At 38.9% G+C, this 19,166-nt stretch overlaps 1 protein-coding gene across 1 annotated transcript in view; it reads left to right on the forward strand.

Moving 5' to 3' along the window:
- The window catches only part of PTPRM (protein tyrosine phosphatase, receptor type, M), a 465,580-nt gene that overhangs the window by 245,999 nt on the left and 200,415 nt on the right, over positions 1-19,166 (forward strand). The window contains exon 13 of the mRNA XM_014540254.1: positions 3,781-3,855. Within this exon, the coding sequence (XP_014395740.1) occupies positions 3,781-3,855 (75 nt within the window). The remainder of the gene's footprint in view (positions 1-3,780; positions 3,856-19,166) is intronic.

A 19,166-nucleotide genomic window follows, 5' to 3' on the forward strand; every position in this document is an offset into this window, starting at 1 on the left:
TTATATATCTAGAATCCTCATAGACATATGTTACTGTATTTTGTTTGTCTACTATAGGCAAACTCATGACAGTATTCTGTCTCTTGAATTAAAAGATAAAGACACCAAACCACAGAATATACATGATGCTTGGATGTTGTCTACCCAGTTATAGGATTATTTTTTATCTGAACAGTAAACAGTAGCTTTTCTCCTAATTTTTCTTTTTCTTTTCCTATTTCTCCTAATTTTTATTTTTATTTTTAAACACATTCACATTTTTATAATCGGATTCTTTTCCAGACCATTTGGTCCAACTGTGTGTCTTAGCAATGAGTATACGTGTTTCCTTTCACTCTTACATACCTTATGGCTGCCTTACGGTAACTGGTAGGTTTGAAATGGTTTTAATGCTAGTTTCGTAAGACTTTGTCGGTGATGACTTCTAAATTGACAAAATACATTTAAAAATCAAAATCCATCTTGTTAGAAAATTAGATTTCTTATATTAAGTGAGGTATATTCACTCTAATTGATATAACAATCAGTTAAAATGTATACTTTTCATTAATCTTCAACACAATAATAATTTCCATAGCATGGTGCCAGCTGTGTTTCTCCTTGACAATATTGGGAGTTTTCTTTTTATACATTTATTTTAAAAATTACCTGGGTGCTTAATATGTTAAGTGAAGTATAATCTGAGACTTCCAAGTACAGATACATAAATACGTCACTTTTTAAATTTGGAGGATTTTTAGTTCATAAAGGTGTTGAGGATTTTTGTTTGTTTTTGTTTTTAGTGTATGGGGAGTGGGGTTGTATATGTTATCTCTCCCATTGCTAAGATTTGGCTAATAGCATTGTAGCTAGAAATCAAAACAAAAACTGCATGAGAACATATGCTAAATTCTTTCCAAAAGTATTATAATAGTCAGACCATAAATCTTAAACAAAAAGAAAACAAATCATGATTCTAATGTCATATTTTAAAGTGAATTTTCTGTGCAAAATTCCTTCACTGTTTTTAAGTTTAATATTTTATTTAATTTACATTTGTACTGGAATGTGCATATGCTTTGCTGGAAGACCTTCAGGAAACTTTGAAGGATTTCCATTGTCCTGATATAATTTCTAACTATATTCAGAAATTTGAATGTTTCTTATTTTAATCACCAGGCTCTTTGAGAAGTTTCTGTAAACTGTTTTTCTGTTCACAGTTTTGTTCAAAGAAATACCGTCCTTTCTAGGACACAATGCTACAGAATGAAAGTACTCTGACAAGAGAACTGAAAAGAATGTCTGTAGAGATGTAAAGCTAATTAAGATTCTTCTTAATTACTCATATTCAATGCAGGAGAAAACAAATTACATAGTAAGACCGCTTACATATGCTAATCTGCTATCATTGAGCTATGGATTTAGAAATAGAAACATAAATATGACATAGATTTGTCATTCAGCATCTTCTAGAGACAATATTTTCTTTTCTTGATTTGAAATAGTCTTCATAATGTACGTCATCAGTGCATTAGGGCCCCTGGAAAGTTCCTACGGAAAAACACCTGTTTAACTTTATTCTGTCTTGTATTTTGCCCAAATTTATTTGATCCAGATTCATTTTTAAAGGAACATTAGAGTCATGTAAAACACAGGTGAGCAAATACCGGTTCATCAAATTCCAGAAGATCCCACAAAATGCAACTGAAATGACACTTTGGAGGTCTGATACACTGAGTGTATTTTTTACTCGTCCATGCTTACCTTGTATTTAAGGGAGACCCTAAATTTATCAGCACCAGAAGTATCTTCAACGCCTGTGAATGGGAAATCTCCTGACTTTATTTTACCGGAAGTTAGTGATTGTCTTCTTGATATGTTCTTATTGATATTCTAAGAGGACAATAGATTTTTATGTAAAAAGCATATGGTAAATATTTGAGGCTTGGTGAGCTAGATGGTCTCTTTCACAACTGCTCAGCTCTGCCATTGCTGTGCAAGAGCAGCTGTCTGCAGTGTATAAACAAATAAACATGACTGTGTTCAATAAAACTTTATTTGCAAAAGCAGGCAGTGGCCAGCTGACCACTATTTTTAAATAATTTCTAACATAATCCAGTTTTCCCTTGTAACTAAAAATAATAATAACAATTGAACCCTTTGCAACACAGGTTAGGAAGATCATATAAAAATTCTTAAGATATCTTTGCTGTAAGGTACTTTTTCCCATGGGAGTTTTGAGCCTCAGATTACAGTTAGCTTTCCTTTCAGTGGTGAAGACATGGCTGCCCAGCATAGCCATGTTCAAATAACATTTTGTTCATATTGTTTACTTTTATCAGTATTGTAGAGTTGCTTTGTTTTTGGATAAGGCAATATAATTTTTCTCAAAAATAGGGTAGGTGCGATTTTCCTGTAGGTAATGAAATGCCATACAGGAATGTTGGTTGAACAACAGTAGTCTATGACCAAACAAATATTATATTTATAAATTTGAAATTGGTACCAACTTTGTAACAAGTCTGAAAAATAGCGTTTTACTGTTCACAATTTATTCTATCAGCTTGCAAAATTGCATACTATGTCATATCAAGAAAATTGTCTTTGTAATACCCTGGGAGTTCTCTATTCTTTGACCAAACTGTTAGTCTATTCATCTCACTTAGCAAGATTAGAAAGTTTTCATTAATAATGCGTGAGAGCCGTTTATACTACTTTTAAACCCAGTTGTGGCAGTTGTCTAGTTATAAGGAACAGCACTGTTTGAACTATGCAGAGGGATATTTCAAAATATTGTGCAGCAGCAGTTTTGGGTTTAATTGTCTGCAGATGGTAGATGATCTATTTTCCTTACTCGCTGCCACATTTCTAATAGCACCCAGGCTGTTCCATGTAAATTAGTAATCTTTCATGTAAGCCTGTCTTTAATTTTTCAGTATTTTTTCTTTGCATCATTTTCCAGCTGTATCATGTTAGAACTGATGTTTTAATTTCTTATTTTTTTAATATCTGTGTGTCATAACTGTTAACCATTTAAACACAACTATGGAGCTCTACAGGCAACCAGAAGTCTGCCTGGTCCACTTAAGGAATCTGAATGATTTCTTTGGTCACATGTTAACCATGACAACTATAGCAAAGGCAGTGGTTAGATTTTATTTTTCTCACCAATGCTGTGAGATGCATTTTTTTTCATTCCCTTAATGTGAATAATGAGATTCCTAAATAGAAATGCTCTACTTGAAATTTAGTCATCAGAGAGGTTTCTCTACTTAATTTATTTTTTTTAGTGAAAGAGGATAATGTTCTTCACAAAGGTGATTTTAGCAAGAAGAGAAAATATTGTGACTTAAGCAGCAGAATTTTAAATAATCTAATAAATTCTAAAAGCCTAAAGTTTAGATCATCAGAATTAGCAATGAATCTTTATACATCATACTCAATAGCAGTTGGAAATAATTGTCCAGTCTAGAGCCTTACTTGGGACCAATGTGTTTGTTTGCACTTATTTATTCAGTTGATCTATCCAAAATCTCAGCCAAAGTTTACAACTGTGTCATACTTAGAAATCTAACTGCCTGGCTAAAGCTTATTTAAGGAAAAATAATTCAGAAAATTCAACACCTTGCTGTGAGTTATTTTTGTTTTGTTTGTTTTTTCTTTTCTTTCCTTCTCTTTTTGTTGTTGGAACAAAGTTGAGACAATGTGATGTACTGATCGAGATTCTCCTTGCTAGCCTAGCTTCAGTCTGGCTTTTTCTTCCCTCATGCATGCTGACCTGGGGATCTTCCTTTGCCATAGCTGCGATAATCGTGACTCAGCTTACAACACCTTACATTCGCATCGCCCCTGCCGCAGGCGAGGACCAGCTGACAGGTCAGATGTTCAAGTATAGATGAGTCATCTTGCCCATTTCCTGCTCATTTTTCTCAGCTTCGTCTCCCCTCTACATTTCCTCCTTTGCTTAAGGCTTGTTTACAATGTTTCAAACTCTTGGTACAAACCTGTGCCCGCATTAAATGAAGTGATGTGCTTGGCCTCTTCTCTGTGCACATTATATCCATGCATTAAGCACAACTCCACTGCATGTCTCCATTGTGTGTTTGTCTGTTGGTATGTTCCTCTCTAGCCTAATGTTATATAGAAATGAAATTTGCTGGACTTGCAATAGCAATGACATCAAACAGGATTTCAAACAAAATCCATAAAAATGGATCCACAGTAATCCAAATTAAGCTAAAGAGGTGTTGTGGTTTGAGAATGAGAGAGGTTCGTTTTTCACATTGTAGGGTCTAGTTTGTACACACAGTTAGCAATACACGGGGCTTGTCTGCCAGTGTTATGAATTGAAACCACTCAAAGTTGTTTGGGGTAATGCTGTGCAAATAGCTCATCGTGTACATACAACTGGAGCAGAGCTGGTTGCATTCCTTTTAGATCCTTGTTCCAAAGCTAAGTATTTGTATAAAGCAGTGGTGCATCTGCAAGTCAAATGCATGGAATAATTTAGGGAAGTTTTTAAGAAAACAAATGGCTTAGAGTCATGGAGTCGAACTGTGTGCTTCTTTATACCAAGAGAAATCAGTGTGCCCATTCATGCTGCCTCTAAAGGCGTATGGTCATCGATAGAAACTCATATAGGAAAGAACTCCAGTAAATTACTCCAGACTGAAGGTGAGTGGTCAGAAAATCCCAGAAGACAAACTGTTGTCCTACAACAAAAGCAAGCCATTGTCAAGATTTCTAACATAATTACAAGGGCAGGACTCAAATCCTGGGTTCCAAAGGATCATTGATGTCATAGTTTGTTGCATGTAGTATAGGCATGATTAAGGCTGAGTAATAAAAGCACAACTGCTTTCCATAAAATTTCTACTCCAGAAATTGTTTTGTATGTATGAAACTAAGGAATATATCCTGACATTTAGCAGGAGGCGGGGGGGAGTAAAGCTTAACTCATGGCAAAAATTCATAAATGTTTAGGTTCTGTGAGCTTATTACTTTGAAAAGTAATGTAAGTGAGACTCAGGAAAATTATAGACTAATCTTTATAAGGTAAAGAAATGTAGGATAACTCCACTTCTTTCTCTGCTGGAATTCTCTACATATTTTCTGTCCTCTGTGTCAGGCCTCCAGGCTATAAACTTATTATTAACAGTTCTGCTTCCCCCGCTTTCAAGTTTCTTTTAAGCATATTTCTTTTATTGATTGAAGTTCTGCTTGTTACAGATTCTTTCTTATCCTGAACTTCTGAAGTGTTCTTCCCAGAGGAAGCACTTAAGTGATAGTGTCTTTCTCACCTAAGTCCTCCCCTTTAAGCCCTTTACATTCCAGGACAGGCCCATGGCCTGCTGGGTAGAGTTAGGTGTTCACCTTGAAGGTAATTCAGGTCCCTCAGCAAGTCTGAGCCCATGATGTCTGAGCTGGCACCAGTCTTCCCAGCCAGTCATTAAAAATGGGTTGTCCTCACTATCATAAAATGAGTGCTATGGGATACATAGCTAAATAGCCCCTTTCTCAGGACTTACCTATAATCGGCTACCTTCAAATTAAACATGCTGTTTATGAGACATGATGTAAGTGAAACTTCTGAATAGAGCGTTTTTCTCTAAAACTTGCATGATTAAGAAGATACCTCATAAATCAGCCTCATTCATAAGCCTTTCAGGTCCAGGGTGGGTTGTTATTTTGGAACTAGTCTGTGAAGGACACATACATAACTGAATATATGGCTGCCAATCCTGTACAGGCTGCAGATAATCTCCTTCATTTACGTTGGTTTATTAGGGATTAAAATGATAGAGTGTTAGAATAAGCCTTAAAAACCAGTAAAAAATGACTCGTTCTTTTTTTCAGTATTTACTGCTGGTTTTAATGATGGTTAATCTTACCCAGATAAATTCAAACTCAGGTAATATTTCTTTTGCATTTTCCATTTGCATCAGCCATCAACTTTGATAGCAGTAACACTCTCTTTTTTAATAGATTTATTCATGAGTCATACTGCAAGCATGGCACTTAATTCATTCAATCACTGGATTTGACATTTATTGAGCACCTTCTGTGTGCCAGGTATAGAGCTTCTAATTCTTATAAAGAGTTTTACTCTGTAGTTTCCCAGTCTCCTGGTATCAAGCATATTTGCATTAGTAGCATGAAAACATACACGTACACATGCTCTTATGAATGAAAAATTACTATTATATTTGTCATATGGCAGTTAAGAAAAGACAACAGTTATGTAGCTAATGAAGGGGGGGCATATATTTCAAAACCTATCTCATTGTGTCCAGCAGCTTATACATGGTCAGTGGGACAGGTCTGAATATTTGACCCATTGAACAGTTGTAGTTTTATTTACTAGATCAACACAGTCCCTCCTAGAAGCAAATAGGAGATACCTGATGGATACATTCAAAAGTGCCTTCAGCTACTTCTTGCTTTAATTGTGCTGACATCATGCTCCTACAAATTCTATTTGAGGCTATACTTACTAGTACACTAGAAAACTTTGATAAGATAGTGAGAACTCTGTAGTTCCTTTTGGCTCAAAATGCAGTACCTACTGGTTAAGTTTGCCTTGGTATAGGTGGAACCTCCCTTTCTTGTCTAATACCAAAGAAAACAAGCACCTTGGTGAGCTGACCTCAGCACAAGAAGACTGCTGGATAAAACAAAAAGTGTTCATAAATATTGGCTGATTTAATTCACTGAATGAAGGCAGCTCAGACTGCAGAATGCTAGCGAGTTTGGTAAGCAGTCCTGTCATTGCGTTGGGGAGTGTTTCTTAAACTATTTTGTCCTCAAGCAACAGTAAGAATACCTCAACACCCAGTTCACCCACACACACACACACACACACACACACACACACACTCACACAGACACACATGTAAATTTAACTGAAGAAAAAGCTTTAGACACTCTAGTAGCAGTGCTATTCCCTGAATAGATGAATATTGTTCTATGTCATTCCATTTTATACTAATTCATTTTTGTAATTCTAGCCACTAACGAATTTGATTAATTCCCCACCAATGAGTTATAACCCACAGTTTTAAAAACTGCTTTACTAAACCACTAGATTTAGAAGATGATGAAAGGGAACAGAATATATACTTGGAATAAAAATTCTGTCTACCTCAAAAATCCTACACTCAAGTGCACACAGAGAAAATTCTAGAAACTGGAAATGCTTCTGGTTTCTACTTCATTCCTTTTATTTTGTGATTAATTGCATGTAATATAAAACTGTTTGGGGAAGAAAATTAAAAGCTGTACATGCTAGAAATTCTCTTTAAGATTTTCTAGATAATTTTATAAATATGTCTAGGCTATTTGTTTTATATTAAGATATTTCTATTTATGATTTAATGACCTAGCCAGCTCTGAGGTACTATTGAGAACGATTTCCTAAACTTATCATCTGTTTTGGTTAATCCATACGTCTAATACGTTAAGATCTGTATCCTGGAGTTTGTATAAATAAAGTGATTCCTGGAATTCAAGTGCAAATCAGATATATCAGAGCATGAGAATTGCTTGCTAGATATAATTAGTGCCTCAAAAATATAGAACTAGCCAACAATTATTTCCACATAAAGTTCCAAGTTTTGTAAAAGATACAAGCAGCATATGTGTGCATTATCAAAGGTAAACACTGCCGGACATTAAAGTGGTGAAAGGAGATTTTACTCAATAACTACTGACAGGTGATGGAGCTGAGTTCCATTCCAAGTTGTACAGAGGTGACTGGGCATTTTAACGAGAGAATGATGGAGAAGGGAGGGCATCAAACAGGGACTCCACAGTCAGGGAAGCTGGAAGGGTGTGTTGGTGCGTGTGAAATGCATCTGAGTTTGCTAACTGGCGCTGACTGAAATAGGCTTTTGCGTCCCCCGGAGGCTGGGAGACAGGGAGACAGGGCCCTGTTTGCTGGAACAGTCAATTCTTTGGCCAGCCTGAAGTTTCTTCAGGCAGGCACTTTCAGAGAAACTAGGGTCACCTAGGAATGCGACACTGAGCTGTTAGAAATGATGTTAATGGTTTGTTTAAGTCTTTATAGATCAAGATTGAGGCCTAGCTGAGAAAGGGCTCAGAGGACCCTGGGTAGAGTTTGGTCAAGGAGACAGTTTTTGTCACTTCTCACCCCTTTCCATGTGAAGAGCAGTGACTTATTGGATTGATGACATTTGAAAAGTAAGTGAGGATATTTGATCAACTTCTGTGCATTGTCCTCAGTTCACAAATGTTCTTTTGTGTCAAAAAAGGGCTCAGAATTCCACTTCAAGCCTTAGAAATAAATCTAAGGCATTATTTTTTAATAGTTGACTATTGTTCTCCTGTAAAGTATGACTATGTTATGATCTGTTTACCCAGTCTCTTATTATATGGACATTCAGATTTTCACCACTTTTCTCCCTACTAAAAACAAACTAGAATAAATAGCCTTCTCTATGTATGCTGTCTATTATAACTTTTATTTCTAAACAATTCTCAAATATGAGTAAAGAGCAAGTTTGTTTTTCACATGGAACTGACTAGATAACATTTCTCCCAATTGTAGCAGTTCACGCTTCCACCAGTGTCCCTTACGTGGCCCTTCCCACAATTCCACCTGCCCTGGACGTTTACAACCTAATGTGTCCAGTATGGGGTGAAAATGGTATTCTAATGACTTTTCCTGAAGTTGGGGTTCTTTGCCAATGTTTATTAGCTATTTGCATTTTTTCTTCTACATTTGTCTGTACGTATTCCTGGCACTGTTCTTTGGGCATAAGGATGTTTCATTTTTAGATAATCAAATATGTTCCCAAAAATGTTCCCATTTTCCTCTCCTTTTCCAAGGTTTTTAATTTGAGAAGTTCTTCACACAGGTCAGATTATTCAGCCATTACCCTGATTTTTAGCTCTTTGTTGAATCCATCTAAATTACCACTGATAGGGTGTAGAGTGTGGCTGGGGGAAACATCTAGCTTTTTTCCAGATAAGCAACCAGTTAGACGGCTCTAATTATTAAGTAAACCATTCTTTTCTCATGGAATTGAAGTGCCATATTGTCATATTTAAGTTCTCAACTTTAGATTTGCATGGTCCTCTTTGTCTCTTCCTATGCTATCATCATAATCTTTGATTATATTGATACTAGAGGCCCAGTGCACAAAATTCGTGCACGGGTAGGGTCCCTAGGCCTGGCCAGCGATCAGGGCTAATCAGGGCCTTCCTTCCCGTGGCTGCCTTCATTCCGCACCACCCCCTGGTGGTCAGCGCACGTCACAGCGAGCGGTCAAACTCCCGGTCGGGCGAACTCCCAAGGGGACAATTTGCATATTAGCCTTTTATTATATAGGATCATGTAATAAAGCTAAAATGTTCTCCTAATACCTCACCACTTATATTTCCATGTCTACTTACCAGTCCTTAAATGCCGGGCCCCTCTCACCATTTGAACTCCTCTCCTCACTTTCTGCCTCATTCCACCCCAGTTACCCTGACCTCCCTGTTCTTTGGACACAACAGCCATGCTCCTACCTTCAGTCTTTTGCCCTCATTTTTCCCCTGCTTGCAGTAGTCCTCCCCAGCTATCCACTTAGCTGGCTCCCTCACCTCCTATAGTGTTTGCTCAAATCTACCTTCTCACTGAAGTCTGCCTTGAGAACTCACCCTTCTTAACAGCACAGCCTTCCATGACACCTCCCCACCCCTTCCACACAGTCTGTCCCCTTACGCTGCTACTCTCTCCTATTTTATAGCACTGTCACCCTCTGTGCTTACTTGTTATGTTTGCTACTGCCTTTCTCCCCCTCCTAGAATTTGTCTCCTGAGGGCAGAAATCTTCATCTGCTGTGTGCTGACATATCCAGGCACCAAGAAGGTGGCCCAGCCTAGACCACTGCAGAAGCACTTTAACTGCTCTCTGACTTACTCTGATTGCTCCCTGTTCATTCATTTGCCCAAGAGCAGCTGGGCCGACTTTCCTGAAACTGAAGTCTGGTTCCATCACTGCTCTTCGTAAAGCCCCCAAGTAGCTTCCTACTGCACTTAGAATAAATTCCAGACTCCCAATCACAGCATGAAGGGCCTGCTCCACGCCTGGCCTCGCACTCAGTCCTCAGCTCAGATCACTCTCTCACTCACTGCTGAGCTGCTTGTTGTTTCTCCAAAGCACCAAGCTGGATCTAGTGCCAGATGTTTGCCCATCCTGTTACCTCTGACCAAAACGTCCTTCCCCCAGACTTCATATCACCAGCTCCGCCTCAGCAGGCAGGATCAGGCACAAAGGTCATGTTCTCAGAGAGGCCTACCTAGACCGCAGTACCTGAAGTGCATGGCCCTGCCAGCTCCCTGGCCATGCCTAGCCCATCACTCTGCCACTTTTTGAGGTCCCCTTATTAAGCTATGTCTCCCTCCTAGAATGTGGTCAGAGCAGGGCTTTGTCTGTCTTGTTCCCAAGGTATCCCCTTACGCACCAGTGGGAATTCAAAAGTATTTACTGAAAGGCGAACAGTGGATGATCTTTCTTATGAAGTTTATTCTTAGGTATTTTGTGGCTTGTATCACTATCATGAGACTTAGTTTTATTTTAATTATTTCACAGAGTGGACTCCCCACTCACACCAACTTTATCTGTGCCCATTCCCAGACTCTGTCTGCCCACTGCTCTTCCTTCACCTCTCAGAGCCAGCCAGTGGATGCTTGGGACTCTGTGAGAAGCTGTTACAGGGCTAAATGCAGATAGGTGGCATTTGTCCTTCTGTGGACCTCAGGCTCTTTATTTGTAAGTTGAAGGTGTAACTGAAATCAGACCTTAGCCTCAATGAATTGCTCAGACAACTGGTTACAGTTTGAAGATGGTGGGATTGTTCATTGAACTTGAGCTCAGTCAGTGGCAGGAACAGCAAGTGCAGAGGTCCTGTGGTGGGACATAGCATGCCCAAGAATAAAAAAACTGCACAGAGGCCATTGTGGCTGGAAGAATGTATGGGAGCAGTCAGGTTGTGCAGGCAGAAAGAGGCTGACGTTAAGGACATTGGCCTTGATTCCAGGGGCAGTGGGTAGCAGCTGAGGTGTTGTCAAGAGAGGCAGACAGGTTCAAGCATGTACTATGTACTCCAGCCACACTAGAAACATTGGAGGGGAAATCAAAGAGGCCAAAAGACAAAAGTAAAGCAAAGACATGGAGGATCATCCCAGCCTAGAAAAACACAAATAGAGGGAGTAGACAAGAATAGAAGAGCTAAATGCCAGGAAATTAATACAGTTGAAGCACTGGCCTTTGGTTATGTATAATATGCAGTCTGCATGGAAGAGCACTTGATAGGGAATTTAAAGGACAGGTTCAAACCTATCAAAGGACCCTGAGTACCTTAGAGACAGAATGGCTTCATTCAACTTCTTGCCTGAGATATCCACTTTATTTATTTTGAGAGCTATTTACCGTGGTATGCATATGAATCAAAACTGACAGCGTAAACAATAATACTCAGGAATATTGTTTGAATATATGGGTGCTGAGATAAAATCTGACCACCTTTAGCTGCAGGCAGTTATATTTGCCCTTTCAATCGTTCAGTGATTAGATTCATAAAGTGTTGTATTAGAGATTGTTAATTGAGTCAACTATGAAATGTGTGTAGAAGTATTTTTATCTCCTACCTACTACAGGGCCATATTTTACATATCGTTATACTTTTCACAATCTGCCACTCAGCCCTTGGCACTTAAAAGGCATTTAGAGGCCAGCTATAAATTTCCAGTGGAATGAAGTCATTTGTAAAAAGATGAAAGTGCCTTTATGGTATGGACTAATTTCCATACACTTTTTTAAAACAACCTACAGGAGCTCCCAACTGTGTCTGCCTTAGGGAGAGTGGGACTCCAGGAGGTGTGCAGGGCCCAGTGTCACTTAGACCTCTGATGGCCAGCCTCCCATCAGACACTTTCAGGAAGTGCATACAGTTCAGCTCTGATAGAAATACAAGTTACAACCTTTCAATCTTTGAAATGCTTAGCTGTAGGGAGCTCTGCTCTGCACTGCTCCAAGAGTATTCCTGGTCCCTACTATAGGAGGGAAGGGTTCACTCAGTCATCCTGTGCGTAAAGAACTCCTCGTGTCCTTGAAGACCTTTATATGCAACTAGAGGCCTGGTGCACAAATTCATGCACAGGTGGGGTCTGGCCAGCCCGCCCCAATGGGAGCCCATCAGGCCAGGCCAATAGGGGTGAGGGACCACGGGAGGTTGGCTGGTTGGCCCTGCCCCCAATTGCAGTGTTGGGGGCCGATCGGGGGTGGGGCCAGCCTGGGGGAGGGCAGCTCCCTCAGTGGTTGGTGTGAGTCTCTTAATTTGACTTCTACTTCCTGAGTCTGAACCTGGGTTTTCCCATCACTCCTTGACTTCATTCATGCACTTTTGATTTGGGCGTGGTAACCTCACTTAGATGTTTAGGGCTCCTGTCTTTGAGCTGCTGTGTAGTTTACCGCCACCTTCCCCCACCCCTTCCTCCTTCCCAGCCCCTTCATTCTCCCCCCACTTCCTTTGGCCAAGTTTACTGAGTCAGTAGGTGACTCGACCTGAATGTTGACTCAGTAATCAAATCAGTGGGCATTTATTAATTTGGCTCACAAAAAGGCTCACAGCAAAGGTGTTGGGGGCCGATCAGAGGCTAGGCCGGCCAGGGTGTGTGTGGGGGGGTGGATCTGATCAAGGCCCGGATCAGGCCGGTTGGCTACCACAGTGCACGTCAGCACATCATAGCCACCAGTTGTTCTGGTCATTCTGGTCATTCCGCCGTTCAGGTCGTCACGACATTAGGAAGGTTGAGAACCACTGGACTAGAGGCTCAATGCACAAAATTCATGTAAGGGGCTCAGCCCTCACAGCCACAGCAGCTGGCTCAGCCCTCACAGCCACAGCGGCTGCCTTGGCCCTCGCAGCCCCGGCTTCGTCCAGAAGGTTGTTTGATTGTCTGGTCTAATTAGCATATTATTTTTATATTATTATAGACTAGAGGCCCGGTGCACGAATTCATGCACGGGTGGGGTATGGCCGGCCCACCCCAATGGGGGCCCATTCAGCCAGGCTGGTGGAGAGAGGAAGGGCTGCGGGCGGTTGGCTAGCCAGCCCTGCCCCCAATCGGGGTGTTGGGGGCTGATTGGGATCGGGGCTGGCTTGGGGGGAGCTGCAGGTGGTTGGCTGGCCAGCCCCACCCTCAATTGGGATGTTGGGGGCCAATCGGGGGCCGGGCCAGCCGGGGGTGGGGGGCTGCAATCGGGGCCCAGATCAGGCCAGTTGGCTGCCTCAGTGCATGCCATAGCCACTGGTCGTTCTGGTCATTCTGGTCGCTGGGCTTTGATATAGATATAGATATAGATATAGATATAGATATAGATATAGATATAGATATAGATATAGATATAGATATAGATATAGATAGATATAGATATAGATATAGATATAGATATAGATATAGATATAGATATAGATATAGATAGACTAGCTGTGTTAAGAGATGAGAATTCAAAGAAGTGTAACTTATGCTCTTTGCCTCAAGGAACTTATATTTATCATCTTTGTTAAAACCAACATAAACAGTTCAATATATATTTCACTTCAACAAATTGACCAGTATCTTAAACCATTTGTCCTAAGTGTGTAATGAAGTAAGTTAACATAAATTTATTTGTACTCTAAAATTGCATATCTATATGATACCAGAGTCATTTTCAGTGTCAGACGCTTTCATGTGACTTTTTGAGAGAACTTTAGGTAAAAATTAAGGAAAGAAAGTCTCTCTTTTAGACTTTTTTCTAAGTAATAATAGCCAAACTCTTTATTTAAGTTGATAATCAGTTTATTGGAAATAGTGGCTGAATTGGAACTACCATTTCCAACTGGTTTTATCAAATGCAGTGTTATATATAGATGGAGAATTAACAATTCATATGCCCCATCTTGGGCATTTCTTATTAAACAGTGAGCATGGTATCAATGCTGTATATTTTGGCCATGGAGGCCGATATTGAAAGTTAGTGTGAGGAGAATTTGGTTGGAATTTCTTATAAGGATTGCTTGAGGATTCTAAAATTTCCTTTTCAGCTAGAAAGAATGTAAAGTGAGGGGAATTTTTTATTCTTCCTGCAACAGCAGCTGAATGCATTTTAATGGGCTGTAGTGTCACTGGTGATTTATTGCCCTTTTTTGTTCTTTTATGTGTTATATTTGTCATTCTGCTATGGCAGTTTCATCTATAAAACAGTATAGTTACTAGAAAATGGTAAGAGGATACAGGAGTGTCATGGGAGATTCTGTCCCTTTTTCCTTGTCATTTTGTGGAAGGAAATACTGAGTCAAATGTCAAGATTTTGGTTTCAGAAATAATATCTTTTAAAAGATGTATACTGCACCAAGTAGTTTTGTTTTCCATTGTTACTGCATATACTTTAGGATTCCTATGTAAAAGCTTTTCAGTGTAAGACAACAATTTAATTTTTCAATATTATTTTGTGTTTTCTCTTTCTATCAGCAAGAAGAAAGGAAAATAAAACAATATATTTAACAGTGATCTGTTTGCTTAAGGCATAGAGCTTTCTGGCTTGTAGAGGATAAATTGAAATTCTGTACTTTAGGAAGTCTACCTCTTAATTTTGTTAGCAATCTGGTGCCTTGTGCATGTTTAAGAAGAATGCTGAGACTAAATAGTTGAGCTCAAAACCAAGATTTCAGTAAAAGATGCAAAATATTGGGAAAAGAAAGTATCTATAGTTTCAAAACATAGTTTAAGTTTTTGCATGAAACAATTAATTTTAATGAGTTTAATTACTCTTGACTTTTCTATAAGGAAATATATTTCAATCTTATAATAAAATTAAGTTAATTTATTTTTGATATTAATAAGCATGGAAAAGTCATGAATATTTTAAAAATATTTATCTAAATTGAGTGACAATAGCATTTCACTAAGTCTTTCTCTTTACCCCAGTGGCTAGAATGAAACTCCACCCTACTGTTGTTAGATGCCAACTATGATCATTTGATTTTCATCCCTTGCTTTAGAAAACTGTTACTACAATTTAAGATAAAAGGTGAATTTGTAGGCAAAAGGCCATGTTGTACTACTGTGTGATATTTGTTTGGTTGACTTTGGACTAGTCTCTCTTGTAAATAAGTATTTTTAAATACTATAAACTACTTAGTACTTGTGAGATTTTTTTAAAAGTATTTATGGGTGTGATCAAATATATTTAATCAGAATGGAAAGGAAGTCAGAATTTCCTTCATTATCTTAACTCAGCCGAATGTTGAAAAGGCAGCAAATCAAGAAAATATCAAGGACAGATCTAGAATAAACAAAACTCCCTTTTGAACAAAGAATTCTTCTCTTAAATACTTTCTGGCCTTGTAAAAGAATTAAGGGAAAGCCAGGACCTCCGAGTTGAAGGAGAGAAAAAAAACACCATCTTTTCAACAGAAATACCTCATTTTATTTGCCCTTTTGACACTATCAGTGTCCAGACATGTTCATCAATGTCTTCAGTGTACTGAGAGGGAGGCCCAACGATTTTTTTAAATATTGGCTCATAAATTTCTAGCATGTTCAAATTACATACACCTTTGTCCTCCCCACCCCCATGCCTGCCCAACATACATACTACTTGTAGAATTATCATTGTTTTTAATGTGAGAGGATCTGGGATTTAGCTTTTAATGTCTGATTTGTTCACAAACCATGGCTTTTCCAGCTCAGCTACCATATATTCTCAAGCAAATGATCCCCTCCCCCCTCTCTGGGAGGGTTGTCCTAAGGACAAGGGGAGGTGGCTCTCCTTTGTGGAACTGTAGCTCTTCTCTAGTTGCTTTCCCTTTCCTTATACTAGTACTTGGCAGACAAATCCAGTCCTTCAAGAGGGAGTTTCTCTCTCCTTGATGAAAATGATTTAAAACATTATTTTTATTTTTAAAAATCAATAAATCATGGAATAAAATGCAACATTTGCATGCTTTATGTTCAAAGCTGAAACAAAAGACTTCAATGAAATTTCAATGTAACTGTAGGCCACTGGGGATAAACCTCAGATTCGTGCTGGTACTGGTCTCTCTTCTGCACTTAGGGGGACCAGTGACCAGTGCATAGGGACAGTGAGGTTTAGACTGCAGAGAATTTTCTAAACCACATGGCACATTTCCTAGGGCAGTTTTCAAATATGTCAGAGAGGAATCTGGGCTTAAGGATTCTCTGCACCAAATGTTGATAGGGTGGTTTTCATGGACTCTGCATCCCAGTGTACATAATTTAGAAAGCATTTACTTTAGATAGAAGGTAGTGAGTTCAAGTCAGCTCTTGGGGAAATCTCTGAAACTCTCAATTTCAGCTTCCATATTTGGAAAACAGGGAGGATACTATTTTTTAATTTCATGGTGGGCAGTGAGAGAATGACTACAATAATACGCGCATATAAAAGACCTCACACAAAGCTGGCCCAGGCTAAAGGCAGAATTTGGAAATGGCAGTTGTAGATAACTTTTTCTGTAGCTTTGTAGTTGTTATTCTAATCAAGGATTATTTTATGGCCCTTAGGGCTTTCAAGAGAACTAGGAAATTACACGGGGCCACCACCAGTCCCAAGTTTTTGAATTTCACAGGCCTTCAGAGAGGTGCAATATTGAACTTCTGGGAAAATGAATGGATTTCTTGATGCTGCATAGGGTGTTATTTACATGAACACAATGTGGATGGCATGGTCTCCAGGAGCACCGGAGCATGAGAGGAATATTATTATTCTCTCATATGTCAAAATCTGCAATGAGTCCCCCACGGGCAAATATTTTCCATTTGCCAGTCTTTGGGATATAAGCAGCAGCAGCCTGACCCAGGCGATGATCTTGCTGCTGGCAGAGATGGTGATGATGATAATGATGAAAAAAGTTACGGCATTTTCAAAAACAACTACTTTTTTGAAGCAGGAATAGCCGAAAGCAGTGTATAAACTATTCTGTGCTTTCTGTAGCCCAGCACAGGGACAAAACACCTGGCTCCCTTTGTCATCCTGGCCATTTGGGGTTCCTTTGTTCTCACTGTCCTTGGTTTAAGTGTGGACACCATTCTTTGTGTTTGTCCTTCAGTAACATCAGTTCTCAAGAGAACCTAGGAGGATGCACTATATAGAACTCTATTCAGAAGGATTATAGATGATCTCATTAAATAATGTTTTCAGGCTCTGGGTATGAAGTTGGAAAATATAGTGGTGTGTAAGGGAATGAGAAGCATCACAATTTCTTCAACATGTTGTTTTCATTTGGAAGAGTGAAAAACTATCCCTGAGAAACAGTCTTTGTAAATGAGCCCGGCACCTGCCTTGGGCCTAATAAATGGCATCTGCTCAGCACATCTATCAGTATCTCTGATGAGCTTTCCCATTTGCTCTGCTGAACATCCAAGCAATACATCACTCAGCGATGTAATTGATGTTCAGTTTAATATGTATAACTTACTTATTGGTATTGCTAATGATGCAATTATTAATTCTGGTTTATTATTAATTATAACAGTTAATTCTTCAAGTTGGAGCTCTCTTAGTCAAAATACTTTTTGGCAGATCAATTTTTGTCTGGGAATTTGCCTTGGTGCTGTCTTATTTACTCAAGATTATTAACCAACTTGGCAAGTTCTTCTCCTATGTCTTTAAATACTTTCTCTACCAAACGGTGTATATTTATGTACATGCACATGGGTAAAGACCACATCAGAGTGAGTTACATGTCTTTCAGCCAGTTAGGGGCCTAGTAAAGGGAATTTTCAGATTTCTACCTTATTTCATAAGTAATTAAGAAGTTAGAAAATGATTTCAAAGAAGAGTCCTGTAAATGATACAATCATTTTATTAATTTAAATTTTTCTAAAAAGCTCGAATCATATTAGCATCACCTTATTAAAAGCTTCTCTCTTTTTTTTCTAAACAGCCCCAGACCATTGTAATTACTCTACAGCAAAAACTTGAGCTAGTTTGAAGACTTCTAAAACAAATTCCAGATGTGATCATGAAAAATGGTCCATAGCCACTTAATCATTACAAGTATTGAGTTCATAACACTTTATTCTTGATGGATACTCATTTCATGTCTCTCTCTGATGTGTACCCAGTTAACTTTCTCGTCATTGATAGATATGTATTCCACTGCCTTGGTGGTAGAAATATAACATTTTGCCACTGGTATTTATTTTCATGTTCTTTCTTTCTATTAATCTCATTTTTCCATTGATGAAACTTTGGTCAGTAAATTTATTGGTAAAGACTTTTATCTGTCACCAACATCCTGAGAAAAACCCGTCCTCTGTGCACTCTCTTGGCATGTTCAGGGGAGCCAGTGTGCAGACATTTTCCTTCTTCCTCAGCATATTGCCTGGATGCCCATGTGAGGTGATTCAAAAATTGCTGCAGATGCCTCTCTTCTTAATAACCCCTCACCAAATACTGGGGATTAGTGAGGGAAAGACCACAAAATGCAATCTGTTGTCTTTACTTTCCACGTCTACCTTTTCTTCCTTTTTCTTTCCACTTATACCCATTGTCCTATGTCTGAGAACTTTAACATAAATGGAAATGGATAAGTAGGCTATGAAAACCATGCAAATGAAAAAGACAGAAACATTTAAATGAGATTTATTGTGAGAAATCTTTGATTCAACAAACACGTTTTTGCATGTACTGTGGACACCTAATAAGATGCTAAGCAAGGTCTGTGCGGGTCAAAAAGTAAAAGCAACTTTGTCCCAAAGGGCTTATGTTAGAGTATGTGGCACAAGGGACTTACTACAATAACTGCATACAAGGTTGACAATAGAAAGCTCTATGCAAGAGGGGTGAAACTTCCTATTGAAGTCCAGTAGGAAAGAGAATACTTTCTACAACAGCATTTGGGCTATGTGCCCTTTGAAGGCAAGTGGTATTTAAACCTACAGAAAGTGAGGAGGGAGTGCTTCCATGCAGGAGCAGCGGGAAGAGGACATGTTGGCTGTATGAGGAAAACAGAACATTTCCATTTGGTTGGAACACGGGTGGATGAAGGAAAGTAGAAAGAGGACAATCATAAAGTCAGGGAAGCTGGAGGGAACCAGCTCCTGGAAGACCTTGATTGCCTTTTAAAATAAGCATTAGAAAACTCTTGGTTTTTTTGTTTCTGAAATGAAAG

This window comes from Myotis brandtii, unplaced genomic scaffold, assembly GCF_000412655.1.
Source record: "Myotis brandtii unplaced genomic scaffold, ASM41265v1 scaffold240, whole genome shotgun sequence".
Classification (NCBI taxonomy): Eukaryota; Metazoa; Chordata; class Mammalia; order Chiroptera; family Vespertilionidae; genus Myotis; species Myotis brandtii.